We start from the raw sequence: 25853 nt of genomic DNA on the forward strand, positions 1-25853 counted from the left end.
CACAGCATGTTGCTGCCTGTGTGACCATATTTCATCTTATTTTACCGCTTTTTCTCCCCAATATCAGTCGTTATGCCAATTGATTCCTCCCCACACACTTTTGTGTGTGTGTGTGTGTGTGTGTGTGTGTGTGTGTGTGTGTGTGTGTTGTATCTTACTGACTCACCTGGCAGTGAGGAGCCCCCACCGGGAGGATGTATGAACCTTCGTTCTACTCCTGCTACCCCAGCAGGTAGGATTACGTGCAGAGACCAATATTACAATTACGGCTACACTCCCCCGAACATGGACCAATTGTGTTGGTGCAGACACTTCACAAAGCCGGATTCAAACCCTCAACCTTGTTTTCCCGAAATGAATGTCCTACGTTAAACTTGTATTACCGAAGTGGGAAAAACACGCTTTTCGGCCTGTGTCCTTCGTCAGGTACGTATGACAACTATAATAACAGTGGAATGCAAAAATAGCAGATCTACAAGCTCACCTGCATTTTTCACCATTTTGAAACAAAAATGTGTAAAGTGAAAGTGGTTCAATCTGTGGGTCTTATGAATATGAATTGAACCAAAGAAAAGCATTAACAAGAGCGTGTCACTAAATAATACCTACACCGGATCCATTGGAACACAGGTTACTGTCTGCCCGCAGACAGTGACATTGTTTCTGTATGTCTGTCACACTTACTTCAGCCTTTCTCCCTCGTCAGGCATCACTGTGAAGACGAAAGCATGTCCGCCTTGATGAAGGGGTGGGGGCAGGGGGTTCCCGGGCTGTATGGCGTGGCGCTCCAGAAAACACAGCTGGCTGTGAGTGAGGAGGCGTCCATCCATGTATTTGGAAGGGGGCTACAACTGGGACTGGCCTAATGGATTCATACATCTCAATGTGTTTACAGCTGTGGCCCTGCCACCGAGGTGTGGACATAATGCTAAGCATGCACATCGTTTAGCTTTGCCTGCTTATTGGAAGAAGCCGAGAGAGAGCGAGAGAGAGAGATTGGGTGAGAGAAAGAGAATGTCATTGGAAGCTTAATGCAGAAGAACGAGAGGCAGGGTCCCATGGCACGCGGTGGATGTAGATTGTCTGACAATGCTGAAACAGCATCTACTGTATGTGCTGCTGTTTCAATGGCCTGAGACACTTCAATCAATGGTTGGTTGAGGAACTCTCACCCGGAAACTGGAGACCATAATATCTCTGATGTCATTAAACAGATCAAATCCAGTATCGCTCTACTGATAATGTATTGCAGACAGACGTTGTAGACGTTTTTTTTCTATTTTAACTTTTTTGACTGAGCACTCTTTTCTTTTTTAGTCTCCTAAATCCTGAGAGTTTTCTGAAAAACCTACATTGCTATATCAGTCAGGTGCTCAAACGTTTTAATGTCAAGGTACCCCAAAATGGTTCCAGGGACCTAGAGGACGTGTAAAATGTGTCAGGGCAGTGAATTAGTCACGGGTGTGTTTTATGTGTTACATTAATGAATGAGTGTGAGTCTTGCGTGCCATCACTTTTAGAACTAGGCTGCAGAGTGGCAGAGACCTAATCTCGTGCATGAAGTGAAAGTACACAGCACGCATGCTTAAAATCTGAGGCCCTTTCTACAAATGCCTTCTAAATTAGTAGTTCTCAAACCTTTTTCGTGCCAAGGACCCCCAACATTTTTAGGCGCGGAGCCCCATCTGAAAATGTTTTGTGCCCTCCCAGCAGAGTAGATTTGTTGTTAATCAATTTCGGGGTCCTTGGCACAAAGAAATTTAAGTTATAAGACGAGAGTTCAACTGAGGGACGGAACAAACTGTCATTCCAAATCAGTCTCCTCCAATTTGGCCTGTTCCAATCGGATTGGTCAAGCTATTGTCAGCCTTCCCTAAAAGGACTCTTCCTCACTTGTGCTATCCGTTCAGGTCACCCTCCACCTCCCCGACACCGGCCAGCAGCAGGCACCTCCAGGAGCGGAGGGCTGGCTCCGGAGCCCCCTACCTTCCATCAGGCAGGATCTGATCTGAGGCTCCAGAAGGTCAGAATCCTCTGATGGGGCCCGCACCAAAGAGACATCATTTTATGTTTTCATATTGCTACATTATCAATTACTTGTACTCATTATTGTAATAAACATCATTACATTCATCCGAGTGGTAAAGTCTCTTGAGTTGAACTACTGATTTAGACGTAATTTGGGCAAGTTGTTTTTGTTTACAAATCGAACTCTGGGCTTTTCCATTAGGCGTCCATTCCATTCCATTAGGGATATCCATGGTTCTCTGTTTAATATTCCTCACCAGCATGCAGACTGGGAAATTGAAAACTTCGGGTAGCTGGGCAGGAGTAGGGGGGATTAATCCTGCGCTATTGAATCCCAACCAGCCCCACTGTTAAAGGCAGCTCGGCCATGATAATTAAGGAGGGAGAAATGACTTTGGGTTGAAAACAGCTTTGAGGAACAGCTGGCCACACGTACACTCTCTCTCCCACTAAGCCAATCTGAGGTAAGACTGCGAGACAGAGGATGTCATCGCAACAGCAAACCCGCTTCTACCCCACACCACCCTCTCTCACATGGGAGGGATGGAGACATAATTACTGCCTTTGTTACCGTACTCAAACCAAATGGAACTCTCACTTTGTCGCTGTGGGGGCAGAAAACTTGTATCTCCTTTTTTCATACAACAATGTGTCGCATGGTGACACATTGCGAGTTTGTAGTTTTTATGTTGAAATTATGTTGATCATTTTCACCTAAAATTTTAGCACATTTGTATCCAATGTACCAATTAAAAAAACATTTTTTGGACATACAAGGTTTCCATCTAATAGAACAACGTTGATTTGGAGTAGCAGCAATGGATGTAATAATGTTGCACAGATCTATTCAAAGAAACTCTTAATTTACCTGTCATACAACAGGAATAGCTGAAAGGAGTTACGGTGATTAAGTAGTTATTAGGACTTGGGTGATAAGCCAGGTGGCTATTACATTGTACTTTTCATGTTTCCCACTTTAGCGCTGTTACCAGGAGAGGAGGTAGATAAAGAGCTAGCTTAAACTGGCTGTTCCCCGTGCTTTTACTTTACCTTGTTGCTGGGCAGACAAAGAAAGAAAGAAAAAAAGAAAGAAAAAAAGAAAAAAAAAAGAAAGAAAGAAAGAAAGAAAGAAAGGGCCGATTCATACTCCTATTTTAGAGCAGAATAAAAGTCGGTTCGGTGCTGTAGAGCCTACAATGTGACGTAATTTGAGGTTCGGGGGGGCGGGTACTGTCCTAAAGTCGTATGAATCGGCCCAAAGGAAAATCTCGAAAACGTTCTCAGATCAACCGTCTGACCACTTAACACTTTTCACGAGTTGCTCGAGTTAATTAATTGTAGAACACTTTCTCTGCGATTCGCGAGTTGTCCGAGTTATGTTTTCATTGTTTAATCCATGTTTTTTATTAGTTTTAAGTCATACAGGCAATCCACCGGACAGAATGGGATATCATATGAGACGCGTTTTGATGACGTCATCGCAAAAAGGTCCGTCGCTCCAGCATGCAAATTGAAATTGCGTCCCCATTGTTTACAATGGGAAAGCTGCCTAGCAGTGCCCCGTCCGGTCTGTTGTTGTGGTCGGCACTTTGGAATACTTCTCAACACTACAACAAGCGATTACACCGTTTTAAAGTGGATTTTCATGACAAGCAACTCAGCGGTCGGTGCACTGGCTGTTCAAAGGTAACTTTAAACACTGAAAGACTGCCGAAAAATGTCGGCATTCAACCTGTTAAGAACTCTAGTTTTCACCGGCTGTCGGGCACGGCTGCGCTAATAACTTTGAATAGACAGGTGTCAGTCAAAAGGGAGACGTCGAAGAGGAAGGACGGGTAGTATGTCTAGTATGTCACAGGGACTTACCCCAATCCAACCCTTGTTGCCGAGTGCCAAGCAGGGAGGCACTGGGTCCCAGTCACAGGGCGAACACTCTAACCACAAGCCAGGCCACTGAGCTGGTATTTGATGCCCACATAGTTCACAGGGATGACGGGGTTCTCACCTTGATGCCCACATAGTCCACCGGGATGATGGGGTTCTCCAGGGAGGGCAGACTGGCCTCGTCCAGAGGCTCTCCCACCATCACCTTGGTGGCCACGTTGATGAAGTCCACCCCGATGGTCTTGGATACGAAGGGGAAGGAGCGTGACGCCCGCAGGTTACATTCTATCACCTGAGAGAGGCAAGGGAAAATTACAGACAGAAACAGGATATCGGTGTGGCCGCTATATCTGCCATTACTTGATTTGTTTTTTTTACTGTATCGGCAATTCTGTCCTGATTTTGTTTTACCACTTTTGACAATAGCCGATCTACAAGCTTGGCTATGGCATGAGTGGTGCAACCACTCCAAGGAACAGTAATGTACCCATGTCCACGTACAGTACATGTCCCTATGTTTAGAGTACCAGTAGGGGAAAAAGTGGCGCTGCTAGAAACAGAGAGAGAGAGATAGTGTTGCACTGTTGCCTGCTAATTACAGAGAGGGAGAGGGGGAGGGGGAGAGAGAGGGAGGGAGAGGTGTCTGCTAATTCCCCCACAAAGTAACTCTGTCATTTCTCGACCGTTTCGGATGCGGGCGGCTCCCCGGAACCGGGCTGGCACCCTGTGGGTCTGGAAGTTCCGGGGACCCACTGGGGACCCCCACATGGAGTTGCACCACTCAGTTCACACAGGTGTGATTTTGAATAGAGCTTTAAGTGGTAAAATAAATTTAAAAAAATCACTTTAGGTGAATTCTTTTTTTAGTTCGTTTTTTTTCTGTAATAGAAAATGTCATCAAATCAAAGATTTTCAAATTGATTCGAACGTTTAGCAATTTTCTTAATTTAACTCAAACTATCAGTAATCAGTGCTCCAGAATCCGTATCGGAACAAACACCTGGCACCGGTCGGACTTCGAAACAACGCTGTGCTTTCTCAAAACAAATTAAATCAGTTCTCATTAATCACAGGGAGAAGTAGTTTAGACGTTAGATAATTGCAGGACTTGCCAGTTTATATCTGTAAACAAGACACACATGTTCTCGCTTACATTTAGTTGCGGTCGGGCAGAAACCTCTTATGTCCATATTCTGACTTTAACGTAAATTGATGCCCTACTATTAGACTCACAAAAGCATCAAAAGTAGCAGAACCACAAGCTCGAAACATGGCACGAGGTGGCGCGTTTTGGATATATGAGGTTTCCACCCAACAGAGACGATATGCAGTATCCGAGTGCACGGCATGCACGCACGCCACTGGCTGATGTATTTGGGAAATCACCATTGAAGGCAATATTGATCATGAAATCCATCCCAGCTTTATGTAATTCATTGCAGGGCACACGGTAATTTCTGCTCAACAGTGGATTGCCTTTGCCTTGACTTTCGCTGTGAAAATGTCCATCCGTCATTTAGTCACGGGACCGGGAGCACATTACTTACCATGACATCGTTGCCTTTAACCAGAAATTGAGTGTTAAAGGGCCCGGAAATCTCAAATGCCTCCGCAATTCTCCGAGTGGCAGTCTTCACCTGAGTGTGAAATGACGAGGGGAGAGGGAGACACACACACACACACACAGACAGACAGACAAACTGAGAATACGTTTATGTAATTTGCCATATCCTTGTGTGCATGCGTGCGTGTTTGTTTTGTTATGAGAATTATGTATTTTTATATATAAATAAAATATAATTGGGGCACCTGGTGGCCTAGTGGTCCAGGCGCATGCCACATATAGGCTCGAGTCCCGTTCATGACAACCTTTTCTGCGTGTATCTCCCCTTCTTTCTCTCCCTCTTTCCTGTCTATCTTCACTTGAAACTACAGTATCAATAAAGGCAGAAAAGCCAAAAACAAATCTTTAAAAAGTAATACGATATAACTCATACAATTGGGGTGGCTGTATTTTGTCTCCCTGATCTTCTATTGAGACAATTAGATTGTGTGAAACGTCTACCCTCCAGTAGACACAGCATCTGACACGAATTTTGACTTACTGTAAAAGGTCGATATTTATCCCCTGAGCAAGCAGGCAGGCTCCAATAGCTCAATGGTAACAATTTCAGACCTTGTGTCCAGTATTATTGAAAGTTCAAATTAATGTATAACCCAAGTAAGTATGTCTGTGGTTTGTATGAATATTTAAACAACGAAAAGTATTAACAAGAGTTTGAGATTAAATGCATGACAACAGTACATTGGATCAGTTGTAACATAAGTCATTTTTTTACCATTTTACTTTGGACATACAAGGTTTCGGTACGACAGTGACTATTCTCCATATTATGCGTAGAATGAAGGGCAAAATTGATAGAGCACGTCATGGTTGGAACACACACAGTCCATCACAGGCGTGCTCCCGTCCCACAGAATATCAACTGAGGCAAAGACAGGTTTTAAATCTTGCACACAGTGCCAGTGGTGTAAAGTAAGTATTAAAAATGCAGCCTTTTTTCTTTTACTTTTTTTCTTTTTCTTTCAGTATAGTCTTGTTAGTTGTGTTTTCTTGTCTGTTCTTCCTTCAATAAAATGTAAGTGAAAAAAAAACAAAAAAACTTGTGATTCTACTTTTGGTACTTTAAGTACATTTAGATAGCAATACTTTTGTACCTTTAAGTAAATTTGTAATTCCGGACTTCTATTTATAAAATATTTTTTATTTCTATTTTATTGCAGTATTGCTACTTTTAGTCTACTTAAGGTAGAGTAAGTGCTATTCTTTTGGTTAAAACAAAAAGTTTTAACCTTAAAGGTTGTTTGTTCAGCAACAGAGGTCTCCCCGTCTCTCCAGCTCTTTAATAAAGAGAAATAAACATTTTCAGGTAGGTGACAACATTTCCGCCAATCAGGAGAGAGTAGCCATTTATGAGCTTCATTTTTATAGTGTTCTAGTTCCAATTTTGTCTGCTTATTTCTTTGTGTCGTCACTTACAATTCCACTTGTTTAATCTGTATCCTGACTGCGTTCCCTATCCTGATTGAATTAAATTGGTATCCCAGTTTCAGTTTCTGAAAATGCTTTTTCTGTTAAATATAAAGCTGGAGAGACATGGAGACTCCTGTTTCTGAACAAACACTATCTATAGCAATGAGTACTATCACAATTTAGAGAATTTGAATACTTAGAAAATCACTTACACTACCTTTAAGTAAAGCATGCGAGTACTTTTTGAAAAACTACAAGCTCACAACACGTTGTGATGCAACGCAACATCGAACTATAAATTAGGGCTTTGTGTCGTGTGAGACTAGGAGTCCCTCTGTTTCACCCAGGTGACACAGAATAAAGAGAGAGTCCAGTTAATACTTATTTTGCCCAAGACATCCTCTCCCCCCCCACACACACACGTCTTTATATTTACACCCGTAGAAGGCCCAAGGCGTCTGGAGATGTCTTTAGGTCCTTTTTAATGGAATAAAACCGGATCACTAAAAAAAAAATTTTGACAGCTGCCGTTGCTAGGCAATGCCTTGCTCAGCGCTCCCCGATGTGTTTTGCGCATGCGCGCAGCCATTCACTTCCTTGTTTACAGGCCGACAAAACTTGCTATTATCTCTGAATCGCACTCCCCATGGTTTTGAACAGAACGTCTGTTCTGTCCTAATTTCTGACTTAACCAAGCATCTCGTTTGGAATATTAACACTTCCAAAGAGTGATCAGACTTATTAGCGTGAGGTAGTAATGCAACATTATACCTCCCGGTTTTGGATGATAATGGAAGGCGGGGCTTTTCAGAGTAAAATCTTCCTCATCTGCTGGGTACTCTAGCTGCCTTTATTTTTTTAAATTCCGGGGCCATAAAATGTGTGAAGATTGTTGGATGAAGTGTGGTTGTGTGCGGTGCAGCACAGTGCAGTGCAGACCTTCTCTAGCGCCCCCTGGCTGATGCTCTGAGTAGGCAGCATGAGGGTGGCGTCTCCCGAGTGCACTCCAGCGTCCTCCACGTGCTCCGTTATGGCGTGGCAAAGCACCTGTGACAAAACCACTCCATTATGACAGGGCTTCAGAAAACTTTTCAAATCAAGGACCCCCAAATGAATGTGAATTTGGCAATGGACTGCCCCATCTGAAATATTGTGTACGGTGTGTAGTTACAATATTTAAAAAAAATATATACAATTTTCAAGATTTTGTTAAAATAGCCAGCAATTTTCAAATAGCTGATGAATATAGAGAACCACTTCTTCCTTCTTTTCCTTTCGGCTGTTCCCTTCAGGGGTCACCACAGTGAATCATATGTCTCCCGTGAATCATCTTACCCGGTCCTCTGCCTCCTCTTCTCTTATGACGTACTTAAAGATCTGCTATTTTTGGCGCAACGAAGTATAAATCATCCTTTAGAGAAAGGCAAAGACCTCATCTCTATGGAATCGAAAATCACTGGAATCAGCCGTGGTGAATGAGAACCGTGACACTGCAACGAGGGACTGGCAACCTGACTGTCAACCACCTTTATAATAAAAGAAGGATATATGAAACTTTTCATCTGCGTATTTTATACCCAGACAAACAGACTGAGAGCACACAAGGACTGTAGCAATAACCCCAGACAGAATCGTTTAAAATAATATTGAAAGCTGTTTTGCAGCAGAATCCCTCTGCCCAGACTATGGATAATGTCAGCGTCAACAGATAAAACACCCTCCTATTCACCCGTGGGAAAGCATTTGCGTTTCACGGCGCTGCCGTGTCATTACCTCATTTAAACTTCTGCTAATCGCAGCATTCATTAGTGCACTTTGGATGGAGATAGTAATTAATACTCTCACTCTCTTGGGCTCTCGTACAAATGCACATTCACACAGACTGTGGTCAGGAATAATGAGAGCTGTTTGGCATTCACACTGTGGTTTTGTAAATGTGAGAAAGGAAGGGAAGGGAGGTGGTCCGGGGGAAAAGTGAGAGGACGCCTACTGGTTCTCAATGTCGGGTCCAGGGACCACTGCCGAAATGGTGCTTTACGGTAGTGGTTCTCAAACAAATCTAACCACTACTGTAGCACCAAATTTGGAATTTAGGCATATATATATATATATATATATATATATATATATATATATATATATATATATAGTGCACAGATTTACGGTAACCAAATGGACCCCTAATGGAACTATTTGGTTTCATCTGTACACTCCCAAGAGTTACAGACCTGTAAACGGTCCATTTAGATCCCCCTGAAGGAACCCTGGACCCCTCACATTGAGAATAACTGCTTTACGGGTCTATAACTGGAACCCATTTGGTAACCAGAACGATGGTAGCAGCATGAAACTGATCTCAAGTTGTTGAACATACAGTGATAGCACCAAACCCCTGTGTTTGGTTGCTCTCGTCTTTATGGGTTAAACATGAAAAAGTCATATGAAGACATGCATGAACACCGCTGCCGCAAAGTGCCTGTGTGCATGGACATATGTACTACTACACGTGCTGCATAACAAAAGTGCCTGTGTGCATGGACATATGTACTACTACACGTGCTGCATAACAAAAGTGCCTGTGTGCTAAAAACATGAAAACGCACTCGCTGCAGAGGTGAAGTGAAGTACACTTGTATGTATGCATAACTACACACTGAGCACTCATTACTAGAAAGTGGGAATCAAGCCACAGCCTGGTACAGATGATAGGGTTGGGGGCAAATAACCAATAACCCACTTAATCTTGCTGTAGGTTAATCGAAAACATTAAGTGACAGAAAATAGCAGATTAACAGTTTGTAGATTGGATATTTTCAGCGAAGAGCGAAAACAGGAAAAGTCGCCAGTATAGAGCCCTGAGGGACAAGCCACGTATAGGGTTTAAGTGGTTAAAATATTATTTTGCCCAAAATGTGGGTCCCAGTGGGCCAACATGGGGCCACCACTGCCAGTGGGCGAAATTGTGGGCCCATGTTGGGCCCCAGCCAATTTGACTACAGGACTATGGCTGTCCTAGAGAAAAGGTTTAAAGAACATGTTGTGAATTGTATGTTATCAGAAAGAAATATCAATTTTGTCAGAGCAGCACCTCCTCCGATTCTCCACTCAGCTCTGTGGTTTAATGCATTCCTTTCTCCCCATCAAATCTATCAGGCCTGTAATGTCTTTTCACTAAAAGATGAAGGAGATTACTTGTACTTTCTTTCCACTCCGTCTGCGGTTTGCTGTATTATCTGTCCTACCCCTCTCCGTTTTCACAATGGAATGGTGGAAAGAGTGAATAATGCCTTGGTTACATCACAGTATGATTGATAGGGACACCGAGTTAAGGAGATTTGAATAAAACAAGGCAGAGATAACCCCCGTTACTGGGATTTTGAATTATTGTGGAAAATGTGGCGCCATTATAGAACAAGATTCATACAAACCGCTGGGCAGGCCAAACAAGTGCTGAACAGCGGATTCGGATATGGTTTACATATGATCGTGGTGAGCAGAAAAGCATCAAAAGTAGAAGATTTGCACGCTCTAAACACAGAGCGAAGCGACACGTTTTCTTCTGAGCTTGCAGATCGGCTACATTTGATGCTTTTGAATTTGAATCCTGAAAACGGTTTTGGACATTTGGTTTCGATGTAGGAAAAGAAAATGGGATTTTTACTCTACTCATGACCCATAGAAATTGATTTGTGACGCATAATTGGGTCCCGAAATACTTGTTTGGGAACCAGTGGGCTATACAATGTCAATGAATGGGCACAAAAAGAAGAATCAGTATCAGTAACGTAATGTCTCACCTTGCCCGCTTTGGCGACAGCATCCACCTCCACCTCTCTGGCACCACGGATGAACTTGGTAATTACCACTGGATGCTCCTATAGGACAGAGAGGCAGCAAGACACGGATAGTCAACAAAAGCCCAGGAGGCCCGGGCGGTTGGCGTAGCCGTCTGGGCACCTTGGCTGGTGGTCCAGTCTGGCAGAGTGCAGTGGGTTCGACTCCCGATCCCGACAGTCTTTACTGCGTGTCACCCCCCCATTTCCTGTCAGCCTACCTATCCCTATATAAAATAAAATAAAGGCGAAAGCCCAGGAGAGACCAACACACTACTGTTGGTTTATAAAGGATTGAACGGTTCAGGGCCAAAATACATTTCTCATCAGCAGCGTTATGCACGTATCTGTAAGAAAACTCCCAGAAAACAGTACTGTAGGTCTGTTAAATCCAGCGTAAGCGATAGTTCATTGAGGCACGGAAGGCAGAAGGTTATTCTATAGATTCCCCTCATTCATTCCCCTTAGTAATTCATTCTGCTTCTTTAAATCAGCTGCCTCTCCAGGTCATCTCTCTTCTCACTCATTCGCTACGAGCTATCTCATCCACGTCCTCATTCCCACAGTGCAATTCAGGCGGCCTTCTTAAGCAGCTTCAGCTCACTATACTCATTCTTCATGCTGAGCTATCAAAGCAGCTCGTTCAGCATCTGTGTGAACATTTCCCCCACCTCCCCGGCCTCCACCCTGTAGTTCAGGGGTAACCAACCAGGGGGAACCTTTCAAGTCGATCCCGAATTGTCAGACTGACGGGCAGCCAGCCATCACTGCCAATACACAGCAGAATGTCGTTCGCAAAAAAGAGCAGATCTACAAGCCAACAACGTGTAGAGGCTCGATGCATTTTAGCTTGAAGATCTGTTCCCCTTGTTCCACCGCACCGCCCTCGGCCCTCCCCCTTTTAGCACTCTGTGCTCATGTGCTGTGTCCTGTGTGTCTGTTGTTCTCTCGCAGGCAGCACAGAGTGTCAGAGTGAACGCAGCATGATAGCGTCCCCGACACGTTGAATACTAAACTTATTTGTAAAGATCGAACGCCAACTTTTAACCAAACGTGGGAGAAACACTGTGCACGGCTGCACGCACAAATAAAGAGTGCACTCGCGCACGCACATGACGGATTATTATCGATCAAAATAATCCTTAGCGTCGCTTACAAAAGCATGTGTTGCACAGCATGAATGATAAGTAATCACCGACCTGGCTGGATAAATATCACTGTGACAAAGTGTCAAAATGTTTAGTGCCGCTGTCAAAACATGACACAGTGAGAGTTGCAAATTCTAACTATTGGAACAAGAAAGCCACAGTTTTGAAGGAAGTGGGTCCTAGACAGGGCTTGACGCTTAGCTCATGGATGCATGGATGATAGACAGACTATCTGTTTTTATCCTGCTGTTCTATCATGGGATATTCGATGCAGGGCAAGATGCTCGATTGTGAATTAAATTGTAACATTCTCCTTGGCTTTGACTACTTCAGACAGAACATCTGACACACAGCTACAGTAGACTATTCATTTACTAAGCTGGTAACTTACTCGGCTGCCTACCGTTGCTCGTTAAGCAGGTCACACAATGGATATGGACCACTGATTTTTATCCAGCCAGGTCGGTGATTACTTATCATTCATGCTGTGCAACACATGCTTTTGTAAGCGACGCTAAGGATTGTTTTGATCGATAATAATCCGTCATGTGCGTGCGCGAGTGCACTCTTTATTTGTGTGTGCAGCCGTGTACAGTGTTTCTCCCACGTTTGGTTAAAAGTTGGCGTTCGAACTTTACAAATAAGTTTAGTATTCAACGTGTCGGGGACGCTATCATGAACTCGTATGACTGACTCACATCTTAATGACACCCTCAGACTGGCAATCACTAAATATGAACCAGATTTCAAAACGCTTGCAGATAAAGGGCAGTCACAGCAGTCTCATTAAAGGTGGGCTGACCCTGAGAGTATATGTCACCATATCTGTGCAAATATATATGGTCATGTTATGCCTATGTCATTTGAACATCTGCCAATGTGAATATTCATTGAAATGAGAAACAAAATATTGTCCTGTAAAAGCAATTCATGTCCTTTGCATTTTGTTTTATTTAAAAAAAACTCAACAAAGAAGTTTATTTGTATTTTTGTCCTAATATTTTTTATTTCTAATACATTTGTCTTAATATTATTTGACATTGATAATATAACATACTACGTATAAGTATTTATTCTAATTTAAGCTTTAGTCTTTGTGTGGATGTGTGCACATGCATTGAGACTGTCAATGAGACAATTGGGAATAAAATGGGCTCTTGGGCTTGAAAAGGTTGGTTACCACTGCTGTAGTTCATAGTCCAGGGGTTATGGGATATTATCGGATTATTTGCAAATGTTGTGTTGATGTGTTATTACGGTGTATTTTGCTCATGGAATTATTGTATCCTTGGCTCTGTTCTGGGGGGGTCGTTGATATCAGAGCTGTGTCTCAGTACACAGATTATCTGATATCACATGAGCAGAGCCACGCCGCCATACTAAAATGCATAGCTTTGCAATAAATGGTTTATGGTCAATCTGAGCGGAAGTGTCTCAATGAACTCTCAGTTCTTCTAAATCAAAGCTGAAGACTTTTCTGTTTGCCACTGTCTTTTATTGAGCTTTTGGATACATTTCTTGGGCTGCGTGTGTACGAGCGAGCGTGCGTGCGTGCGTGCATGCGTGTCAGTGTATGCCAGGTGCTCTAGTGCCACCCAGAGGGGCAGTGAAGCAGAGACATACAACACTATAGCCAGCAGCCATGCCAGCTGCTAGTGATGGCTAATTGAGAGCAGAGGGAGAACACGAGAGAAGGGAAAGGGAGAGGGAGAGTATTATCTGACTGCCGTGCGCGCTTGCGTGCGCGTGTATGTATGTAAAAGACACTTGGCCTGAAATAAAGTAACAGTTACAGTTGGGAGTTTAATGTGAGAAGGTGATGGCTTATCAGAGCAGCAACACATTCCCCTCCCTTCCTCTTTATTTACCTCCATTCAGCCATTCCCAACCTGTGGGTAACTATACAACGTTGTTTTTAGTGATTCAAATATAATTGTGTGTGTCTATTCTGTATAGTAGAGTATGTTAATCCTCCTTTCTACAAACCTCGGTCCTTCTGTTTTACCAGGAGAAAAAAGCAATTGATCTGAAGCTGCAATGATGCAATGATGCACTTCTCCCACCTTCAAGCGGCTTATTCGCGTGACCATGTGCGTATGGAAACCGGGTTCAAGTCGAGGGTAGGTACTACTTACACAGTACTGTGTTCACTCCATTGTATTAAAGTATACTACTGCAAGTTAGTTCCGTTGATCTGAAAATCCATGAGGCCCACCCATCTGACCACTAAAGTTATCAGATAAGCAGAGATGTTCAAGTGGGCCCTCCCTGATAAAAAAGAAAAAAAGGTTGGTAACCCGAGCGCCTCCACCCACACACGTAGCTTCTGTTGGAGAAAGGTTGAATCTCACCTGGGAAACTTGAGTGGCCTCCTCCAGAAAGCGCTTCATCTCCTCCTCTCCGTACGCCACGTTCATCGCTGATCCACTGCAGACGCATGGAGAAAGGGAAGGAAGGAAGGAAGGATATGAGAAACAATCTGTTATTTAGTTACTTATAAAATGATCCTATTATCTACCTGTTGCATCACATCCAACAGCGAGGGTTTCAAACTGGTCAGTTTGAAAAGTAGAAATATAGGCCTCCTTCTTATAGCGGCCTCCTTCCAAAAAAAGTCTGGTATCAGAATCGGTTGAGACAAATAAAAGCCCAGATTAATAATTGAGGATTTACGGTAGTAATTCCTGATTTTTTTTTGGGGGGGTTCATTTTCAGTTGCAGATATCATGATATATCGTTGATGAAATCTCTTGCAATATATCGATATATCGCAAATATCGCAATATATCGGATATCGTGATATTATCATTACCGAGGGCCTAATATCGCCACATATATCGTATCATGAGGTACCCATATCGTCCCACCTCTAGGGTTTAGGTCATAAAACAGGTCTTCAGAATCAGTTCAAAGCTTAGTCATTAAAGACAGTGTGACATGCTGTCAGTTGATCTGCTAGACAGACAGACAGACAGACGCTATGATTCTTACTTTCTTATTTTTTTACATTTATCCAACCTGATTAAATACATGATTAGAAATTCCTATAACATTGATATTAAGCATTTGATTAGATAGTTACCTGCAATTGTAAATATCAATAGAAAAGCTATGGTTGTGTGAGAGGAATGCAAAGGTCTGAGTTAGATTACTAGGAGAGGAGAGGAGAGGAGAGGAGAGGAGAGGAGAGGAGAGGAGAGGGTTTACCTCAGAACGTAGGAGGGTCTCAGCAGACAGGGGTAGCCCACCTGGTTGGCAAAGGAGAAGGCATCTTCCTGGAATGGGAAAACAAGACGAACAGGAGTTGGGAAGGTTTCTTGGGTATTTGTTTTGTATTCAATCACGATTTTCTCTGCTTCGGCCATGAGAGTTAAAGTTGTACTATGTAAACTCTTAATTAAAAATAATAATAATAATAATTGGGGACCCACCCAAAATAATTTGATCGCCCGCGGCCCACAGGTTGAGAACCCCTGATCTAGGACAGGCTAATAATGGATTACTCTACGCATGCATAAAACATGAGGTGGATAACCACTTAAAGGTGATTTTCTGCTAAACCGTTCCATATTTGGTGTAAAGCTTCAACTTAGCAGATAATGTCCCTGGCGGTGATGATTAACCACGTCAAGGAAACCCAATTTGATATAACACAAAACTACAATTTTGGACATACAAGGTTTCCGACAGACAGCAACGATATGCATTAAGCCTCATTTTCAACGTGTGACAAAGAATGAATCGGGCTTCAGGCCACAAACATATATTGTAATCTCTGGGGGACCAAATCCTCAGTGTTAATTCAACTCCTTACAGGTCCATTTGGTTCCATTTCGACACTCTTGGAATTACAGACATGTACGGGTCCACTGACTTGGATCCCCCAGGGGTATCTACTTCGTCCCCTCCTTTTCCCTTCCTCTCTCCCCCTCCCTCAGCTTTCTGTTCTCTCCATCATTACCGGGTGTTCACTGGTGAGGCGGATGGCCATTAACAGCACGCAGTGTCCCGCAGGCGCGGCGGGCTGGGCTGGCGGGACCCCAGCCCATTAAAAAGCAAACTGTGCCTTTGCTGATCACGGAGGGGAGCGGGGGTCGGGCCTCAGCACACATTAAAAGACAGGCTCCGGAGTGTCTTTTCCTTCGCCTGCGCTCTCCTCTTCCATCCGCATTGTGGCTTTTCCAACGGCAGTTTAATTCCCTCCACTGCTCTGCCCGTTCCCTGGAAGCCTAACAGGGAAACGCTAATGGAAGAGACACGCTTTGGCGTTGGGGACGCCATCAACATGTTTCAGCACTCCGAGATGAGGCTCCCTCGCCCGGGGGGTGTGTGTGCACGTTTGTGTGCGATTGTGTGTGTGTTCGACCGTGCATGCCAGGATGGCAGGTTGTGACTAGGGCAGTTGGTTATGGGAGAGTGAGAAATAGTAAACGGCGAAATAGTGGAGTAGGGCTGGGCGATATGGGCACAATCAAATATCACCATATATCTGACCAATTACCTTGATATGGATATTGTGACAGCAATTTCAAATAATAATTATACTATAATTATAATATAATAATAAAACAATTACAAATATTAGAAGATCATTCGATCAATAGAACCAGTAATGAACAGATAATTGACAGTTCCAGCCCTAGATGATTATACAGTATACTGCTACGGTTGTTGTGTTTTGTAGCATAGAGTACAGTATACTTTTATATGATTCCTGCATTTCATGATTCTTACTTTCCCCCCACATTTGTCTCAACATACAATGCTTTCCATCATGGACTCTGCATAGTGTTACCAGAGAGCTGAGCGCCCTCCAGGGGGCCTGCGCCACACCGAGATCATCCAGGATGCTGGAGAAGACTGAGCGCTCCTCGGCCCGGTGGATCTGGAGCGGACTGGTACCCAGGATCTTCACGCCGTTCTGGTGCAAAGGCATTGCCAGGTTGTTAGGAATCTGGCCCCCCACGGACACTATGCTGCCAGACACACCCTGGAGGAAGAGAGGGTGGGAGAGAGGGGATGAGATGGAAGTGGAGTTAGCATCAAACAGCCTTGATACTCAGTACTTTTAGCATATTCTCTGTCTGATCTGCGAGAGTCCACCTTAACCTGGGAGGAGAGGAGAATCTTTATTAACAGCTTAAACCCTGCCTACATAGCCAACTAATTTAGCGATCATGTCGGCTCTGTACTTGATCCACTCATCCCTCCATCTTTCCCCTTTACACCAGATGTCTTCATTCTGCTGCAGCTGTTCGCCCACAGAATATGAATGCTAGCTAGAGTTCAATTGGATAAATACTACTCATTCAATTGAACATCTCGTACGTTCTGCTTCAGGATATCGCCGTCGTTGTCAGCCGTAGCAGCAGGTCAGTGGAGTGACGACAACTACCATCACCATATAGCCTTAACACTAACTCAGTTCACCTACTACTTTGACATCATTTCTCAAGTTGAGCGTCTTTTTCCTGAGATCCCATTCACTGACACAACAACAGACAACATTTAGAGGTGGGCACTGGGTCTGGGTTGAAGTAGCCTAATTTACAACACTGTACGACTTTGTTTTGAGCCAATAAAATACCACGCCAGAGCCAGGCGCATTGATCAGAGTCCGACGAAATACGACATTAGAGTTATATATTGTCATTTTGTCATTAAGGAATTTTTATATAGGCCTAGAGGGGGAAACATTATTGGCTACACGTGTATAGGTAAGGGCGCATCGATGTAACGGGTTTCAAATTAATATATAGATTGATTGTGGCAGCGGAGAGGTGCGCATGAGAGAAAAGGAGAGGAGCCGTGCGTGCAGGCAGGCAGAGACATCAAGTGGGTGCTTGCAGAACAGTTTACAGACAAAGGAGGACTATCTTTTGAGTGACAAAACATTTAGAGATTCGGTAGGTCTATCTGGTTGGAATGATTTCAAACACTGTCATTTTTTATTTGGAATCGCATCGGCACGCATTCTCGCTCCAAAGAAAGGAAATCAGTCAGTCGGGTCAAACCGACCATTCAATAATGTCCCTCCTCGATACATACTGTAGATTCTGGCTGTGCCCTCTGAATTTATTTATTTTTTATCATCGCCACCTTACATATTTATGCTATAAAGATGGCGTGTATAGTCAACATTTATTTATAGCTATTGAGCAATGTGCTTGGTGGAAACAATACGCCAGTCAGTCAACACACCATATTTCACCATATATTTTTTCCGTTTCGGGAGAAATAAACCGCATATGACAAATATAACCTAAAACAACATTTAGTCTACATGATGTGAGTAGCCTACATTAAAGCCTACAGTCAGTCACACCAACACACCATATAGTATTTGGAATGCAAATGACCCATTAGCTTGAACAATGGCCGTCTCCAGCCGGGAGGGAGGTGTGAACTTGACTGCTTGCGGGGGAGAAAGGGTGACGGCGGTCAATTTGGCGAAAAAGACCAGACCTACTATAAGTATGCCTAAATCATATTTACAAAACGTTTCAGATGAAAAAAAACAGATGATTTGAATCAAACATTTGGAAAAAGTCATACAAGGGGAACTTTCTCAGGACTTCATAGGCAAAGAAAATCCACCACAAAATGTCAAAATCGGTCAGAAAGACCGCTTCAACGTGCTAGTGTTAAGGAGACCTATGCATTTCTGCACATGAACCATCTCCCAACTGGACTTCCTATTGGTTCACCTTCACCAACCTATCAGAGGATAATAATCAATGAATCATAATCAATGAATCAGGTACAACTGTTGAGCAGGTGTCAGAATGAGCTATATCTAGCTGAATTACATTCTGCATGGTGGGCTACCAACATGAGACAAAATTACAATATATTTATTTCATCACAACCACAGCAATGTTATATTTACGTTCCATCTCTACAGCTTAAATAAAATGGAAAGTAGTTTCCAAAGTGGGTTATGGGCTAAATGATAGTTTGTACACTCAGAGTTAATTGACATTGATATTACAATATAAATTGGGGGTCCTAGAGACAGAAATGCCATCAAAGTTTGGGGACCACTGGCCTGTAGTGAGCTTGCAGATTAGCTATTTTCTGAGAACAGGTTGTATATCAATATCTACAAGGGACGTTCAATATTTAGGGACGTTCCAATTCCTAGGGGGATGATTTATCTGCCTACCCCTTGACACTCATTATGTAGGGACAAGGGGAAGGGGCAAGGGCTGAGGGGTAGGGTTAAAAAACGAATTGGGATTGGGCCTAAATTATTTTATAATCGTCATGGGGAGAGAGTCTCTCCTGCCTCCTCTTTAACATTTGTCTCCCAAATCAAACCTGATATATGAAACCATTCGTTTTAATTTGTAGGCAGTAATTAGTTATTACGTGTGACTGAATATCACTGGAAGATATTCATGATTCTCTGTTGTGTTTGTCAGCCACTGACTGAAGCCAGCTGTGGGCAGATGTTTTCAAGTATAGCCTGAGTATTTGTAGCAGTCCATGAGACTGTGATATGGCTTATTAATTTCAGTAGTATTGGCCTCTGGTTATCTCTGATATTTGATTTATTTGCAACAGTCTGTTCATGTTCTCATCTCATTTTGTAATTGTAACTTAATTTCATTATTAATCATTCCATGTCATGACAATTTTGTTCAATGAGGTTTGGCCTTTTGTAGATGGAAATGTAGTCCGTTTTGTGTGTTTCCTCAATTTTTAGACTACTCATAGTGTGTTAGAAAATCACATCGAATATAGGACCAACATTATTTGGGCTTGCGGCCCCTTGGACTTTTGGTATTTTGCTGAGTGACACCTGGGCCACCAAGTTGAGTAGCCCTGCTCTATAATAATGGCCTAGAAATGGGTCATTCAGCATAATGAGTACTTTTACTTTTACTCAAGTCAAATTTGACCTTTATTTGTAATGGAGTATGTCCATATTGCAGTATTGATACTTTTACTTGAGTAACAAAATCTAGTACTTTTTTTCCACCACTGTGTGTGTGTCGTTTGTCTTTAATAACACTGCTACGACCCCGCCCCCTTCCCTGTCTGCTTGATCCAAGGGGGATGCGGTTTCCATAGCAACGCCAGGTCGTACCTCTTCATTATTCATGGCTCTGTTCCGTCGCCCCGTCCAGGCTTTATCTGCCTGCTCTAATGCAACGACACACACACACACACACACACACACACACACACACACACACACACACACACACACACAGCCCACTCTAGCCCTAAATCCGGAAATACTCCATCTCTCAAATAGACGATCTACAAGCTCAAAATGGGTTGTGCACAAGCAACTATAAATCGGCCCCTAAACCTAACCTCTAACTAATTGTCTAATCCCAACCCCAACCTTTTCTTAATATTAAGAATCTTCAAATCTTATTTTCTAATCATAAAAACAACAATTCTCTCTTATATATGATATATCTTATATAGGAAAACGATCCTAACAATATCCAAAATACATTATACTATACTTATGGGGATATTTGGCCCTCACACACACACACACACACCCCCCCGTGTGTGCAAAGGGGAAACGCAGCCATGAGAGAGGAATGATGGTAATGTTATCTGCATGAACAAACAAACACTTAATCACACTCCAGATCCTATCGCTACATTAACTGGATTACAATTCCTCCGGAACACCAGCCTCTATGGATATTAGCGCACACACACACACACACGCTTAGAGACAAAGCTTATATTCAAGGCTTTGAGCACGTTCTGAAATTCTTAACACACAGCGTGTGGGAAAGGGATTTCTACATGGTTCAAATCCCAACGGTCCGGTGCGGGAAAGGGATTTCTGCGTTTACCACATGTTTTTATTGATTACTTTCAATCACCTTTCTACACACCCGGGCACTTTACCAACTAGCACTGGATGATAGCACAACACTCCGATCACGTGATCCCCAAAAAAAGAAAAAAATGCCTCTCCCCCTCACTTCCTGAAAACAGGATAGGAGGGGGTTGGTGTATTGTCACGTAATGGCTGCTCGGAGACTCCCATGCAACTCAGGTCAACAGAATCGCTGCATACAGTACCAACATTGCAAATGCGCTGTGTTGTTTTACGAGATTTAGGCTCGGCAGCAACACTAACCGCCTCACAACAGTGTTTCCACCTCGGAGGAAAAAACAGCAGGCAAACTCGGCTAGCCGAGTTGGAACGATACACAGCGTCTGACATAAAACCGCTTCTAATTAGTATATTATTGTAATGGGTATTGAAATTTTGTTGTAAAATATTATTAGTATCTATTCCTTTTTTGTACTTTTTAGAAAAGTCTCCCGAGTCCTGTGGACAGGTGGTGAAAATTAGCACTTGTGCTTAATGTGCTAACACACTGTAAACAATGCATCTACAAATTGTACAACTGTGCAATGAGCAATGTGATTGATGTCCATATCAAATAAATAAACATAAACATAATGGAATGCCAGAACAGGTCAGCTTGAGGACTGGTTGATGAGATCATACGAGGTCAGATCAACATATGAAATTAATTCTGTATTGGCCATTATATTGAGCGTGTTATGAGACTGACAGGTTTCGCAGGATTTCATAGTAAACTGCAATCAGGTTCTTACAGTGTTGTTCGCTAAGCTGTCGCGCCACGTGCGTCTAGGACTCTACGTAGGTGGTGTGCTTCTTGCCCTTCCTGGCTCTGCCCTGGGTTGGCTCCCATAGAGTCAATGTACTTGCCTCTAGTCTAGTCTTTCCTGTTGTGCTGTGAGGGTCCATGTCTCAGCCCCATACACCTGTTGTGCTGTGAGGGTCCATGTCTCAGCCCCATACACCTGTTGTGCTGTGAGGGTCCATGTCTCAGCCCCATACAGCAACAGTAGCTATGAACGGCTGCCTCTATTTGACCAGATTCCAAAGGCTCTGTACAACACCACTCTTCTGTTGTCACTTCTATAGCCATGTCTAAAAGCACTGCAGAAAATAGCACATCAAAGCTTACAACGTGTCGCAATGAGACACATTGTGAGCTTGTAGATATATCAGGTATTTTCAAAGGATAGTTGAGTAACCACATGAACCCTAGCATCCCTTCTAGAGTGAGCATTCACCCCAGAAAAAGGAGGAGCCCTAGTATAGACAATATATAAACAATAACTTAAAATATGGAGATAATAGGTTTCTGCCCAACAGCAACGATATAGGTTTTATCTGGTTAAAATACAGAGAGATTGCATGCGTGCGTGACACATTTACAATATACAGCACCTATCCAAAGTGCTTTACAATGTGCATTATATTCACTCATCCACACACGTTCAGTGTCTTGCTCAAGGACACTTTGACACTAACACATGGGGAGCCGGGAATCGAACTGGGAACCTCCCGATTCCCAAGTGGCCGCTTTACCTCCTGAGCCAATGCTGTGTGTGCATGACTTTGTGTGTGTGTGTGTGTGTGTGTGTGTGTGTGTGTGTGTGTGTTGCGTGCGTGCGTCTCCAGCCACTACTTTCTCAGCTTAGTAAATATCGGAGTCTACAGGGAGGATATGGATATTATTGCCGGCCATGTTTCATCCATGCTGTTGTGAGCAGAGGATTCTTTTGCTCGACTCTCGGGAGACGAATGGCTCGCGGGGCATTTCTGTGGAAACTGCTTTAAGATGCAGAACATTTGGCAAAAACATTCTCATTTCCAGGATAAGTCATTTTTATAAAGCTATTCTTCAAGCAGCAGCAGTGGCATTTTCACACATCACTGCAAATCCAAAAAGGTAAACAGAAGGGGAAACTTTGTAGTAAGTGATACATTTTAGAGAGCCAGGACCTTTTCAAACTAACACTGGAATTCATTTATTATTTACCGAAAAAGACTCTTACGGAGAAATTAAGTTAATTCAAATGTTATCGTCTAAAACTAAATCTAAACTAAATAATATTACCCTTTGAAATATTGTGTCATTCCGGGCTGCAGATGAATTCTAATTATTGTTTAATTACCAATGTGTGTATATGTTATGTATATATGCCCGTCTTGAGTGTGATTAACGTCGCCATAATAATCCTCTCTCGTTCCGACGAGAGAGGCTGTCTCTTCACAAGACTTGGTATACAATCCTTTTTCTGTGTGAGATGTAAGTCTGATCGCCGCTGCCACCACGCCAGTTTAGGCACAGGGATATATATCTAAAGGAGCCACAGACACGAGAGGTGAATGGTAACACAAACATTTACTGGGAATCAAAAGGGGGAAATGACGGTACCTGGGACTCAGGTGCCTATATGCTGTTCCCACACGAAGATCTACACTGATAGCTGAATATAGGAGGGGCTAGCGTCCCTAAGAAATACTCTGATATCACCAAAGTTATATAGTTGGCCTACATTCTTTCCAATCTACATGCTCACAACACATTGCAGTTCAGGCCAATACACAACCCTCACACTTGCGCCACACTGCAGAAAATAACATTGTAAATATGTCTATCGGATGGAAACCTCATATGTCCAAACCGGTTACTTTTCAGGTACATTTTTTTTTTTAAATAGTGAAAGTATGTCTACAAGAAACGCTCGAAACGTCTGATGCTCCTTGTGCGATGCTGTAGTATGCTCAAGTACGACGTTAATTCACGAAAAACAACAAACGGTCACAATATGGAGATAAGAGGTTTCTGCCCCAACAGCAACGACATGCACAGCACTGTGTCTGACCTCCTGCTGAGTGATATCCAGAATGCGTTCCAGGGTCAGCTCCTCGAAGTAGAGGCGGTCGCACTCGTCAAAGTCGGTGCTGACTGTCTCGGGGTTGTGATTGACCACCACCGTCTTCTTCCCCAGCTGCCTCAGGGCCCGGATGCTGGACACAGCGCACCAGTCAAACTCCACACTGCTCCCTGGTGGTGGAGGAGAGGAAGGGAGGCGCGGTCACTAGGGCTGTCACGATTATGGCATTCTTTTTTGCCTTTATTGATAGGTTACAGTAGCTTGACAAACATCACGGCACTCACATTTCCAGAAACAGAAAATACACAAGTAATTTCTAATGCACCACATGCTTGTCCTGTCATCTCTTTACAGTAGTTTGTTTAGTGACTCCGAAAAGCTTTAATGTTATGAGCAACAGTCGCCCTCAATCCGATTTCTGTCGGTTTGGATTTGCACCGCGTCCCTCCCAAAATGGAGCCGTGTTCATCAATTTCAGCATCACTGAATTCATTTCATTCGTGTCATTTCTATTTATTATTGAGCCGTTGGAGGGCTCAATGTTGCACATAACACACTATATTCCACAGCAGCTGTTAATCGAACTTTATTTCATTTCAAGTTTGATGGCAGCCGAAAGATGAGTGGACCAGAACACATTTTCAAGCGAGCCCTGATCCACACAGGGTGTGAATCATTGCTATAGGGTTTTCTAGTCTCTCTTACCTATGTGGTACGGTCCACAGCCCAGAACCATTACTCCATGGTCTTTGAAGTCCAGATCATGCTCCTGTTGACAAATACAAACATCCTTAAATTTTGGCCAAACTACTGATCAAACTGTGATTTATATGTATTTTTTTGCAACATGCAAATATTTTCTTTAGATTACATAGTGTATCGTTGCTGTTAGGCAGAAACCTTGTATCTCAATGTATTATTTTTTTGTGTAAAGATGCCGTACTTCATCACACTACATGTGTTCGGCTATATTTGTAAACGTCTTGAAACTGAAAATGTGCCTGTGGATTCTATAAATGTTGAACCAATGAAAAGTATTAACACAAGATTGTGACAAAAAAATAACTACAAAGTCAAACTCATTTTCTTTTCCCCATTTATCTGAAAAATAGGTTTTGGACGTACAATAATAATAATACATTTATATAGCACCTTTCATGACAGAAATGCATCGCAAAGTGCTTTACAGGGTTTCCACCCAACAGAGACGACATTCCGTTTTCTCCCCAATTTAGTCGCTATGCCAATTGAGTCCTCCCCACACACATTTCTGTGTTGGTACTGCTATTGTATGCTACTGGCTCACCTACCATTCGTCCTACTCCTCCCGCCCAACACTCCCTGCTGACAGTCGCCGCCCAAGCCCGAAGGCTTACACGCAGTGACAATTATCACCCTACCCGCCCGGCTTCCCCAAACACGTGCCAATTGTGTTTGTGTAGACTGTAGACACAGTGAAGCCGGATGGATTAAAAACCCACAACCTCTGCAGTGGTGGGCAGGCACTTTAGCACTGCACCACCTGAGCGCTCCGTTCACTGTGTTCTGAGAAAACTAAAGCCGGAGCTATAGTACACACCTGGCCATGGTAGGTGCAGTACAGGTAGTTGGTCTTGGTAGGATATTCTGCGGCCAAGGTGTCTATCTGTTCACACACAATGAGGAAAATACAAAAGAGAACAAAAATGTAGTACCGGTAATACAATTTTTTTAAAATCACACCTGTGTGAAGTGAGGGGCGCTCTTATCGTCATGCATTATCATACATCAACCAATCAAATCAAATCATCAAATCATCACACTTTTGGCGTCTTCACTTTTCTGCCCTCACTTTCATCTACATTATGTACTTTGCTCAGCCAATCAAATCATTGCTACTACAAGCCAATGTTTGTGTTCACACAAACGCGGAAAGCTGGTCATAGGAGGGGCTAGCACCCCTGAAAAACAACACTGGGTCCAATAACGATCTCATAAACACGTGAAAAAATTGAAAAAAATACAAAATTCATGACACCCCATCTTTAAATAATACATACAACTCCTTTTGAACACTGTTTCAGAGACTAATTTCATTCTATGAGATCTATGAATGTGTATGTTGCACATTTGTATATTTCGCCGCCTGAAGTTCCAGCTCTGGCCAGTACGGTGGGACGGCTTCACCGTTTCCAAGCCTTTCTGGGGATCTGATGCCCTGAGAAGCGCCAGGAGCAGGCA

The 25853-nt window shown here is 43.1% G+C and overlaps 1 protein-coding gene across 1 annotated transcript in view; it reads right to left on the reverse strand.

Annotated features, from left to right (window-relative positions):
- cps1 (carbamoyl-phosphate synthase 1, mitochondrial) overlaps nt 1-25853 on the reverse strand; it is a gene marked incomplete at both ends in the record, with an annotated part of 94588 nt that overhangs the window by 33002 nt on the left and 35733 nt on the right. The window contains 10 exons of the mRNA XM_080785933.1: nt 4034-4204; nt 5460-5549; nt 7886-7993; nt 10744-10821; nt 14279-14354; nt 15135-15202; nt 16723-16917; nt 23622-23803; nt 24339-24402; nt 25213-25274. Of these exons, the coding sequence (XP_080642059.1) occupies nt 4034-4204; nt 5460-5549; nt 7886-7993; nt 10744-10821; nt 14279-14354; nt 15135-15202; nt 16723-16917; nt 23622-23803; nt 24339-24402; nt 25213-25274 (1094 nt within the window). The remainder of the gene's footprint in view (nt 1-4033; nt 4205-5459; nt 5550-7885; nt 7994-10743; nt 10822-14278; nt 14355-15134; nt 15203-16722; nt 16918-23621; nt 23804-24338; nt 24403-25212; nt 25275-25853) is intronic.

Source organism: Protomyctophum bolini (genome assembly GCF_963924005.1).
Source record: "Protomyctophum bolini genome assembly, chromosome: 16".
Lineage (NCBI taxonomy): Eukaryota > Metazoa > Chordata > Actinopteri > Myctophiformes > Myctophidae > Protomyctophum > Protomyctophum bolini.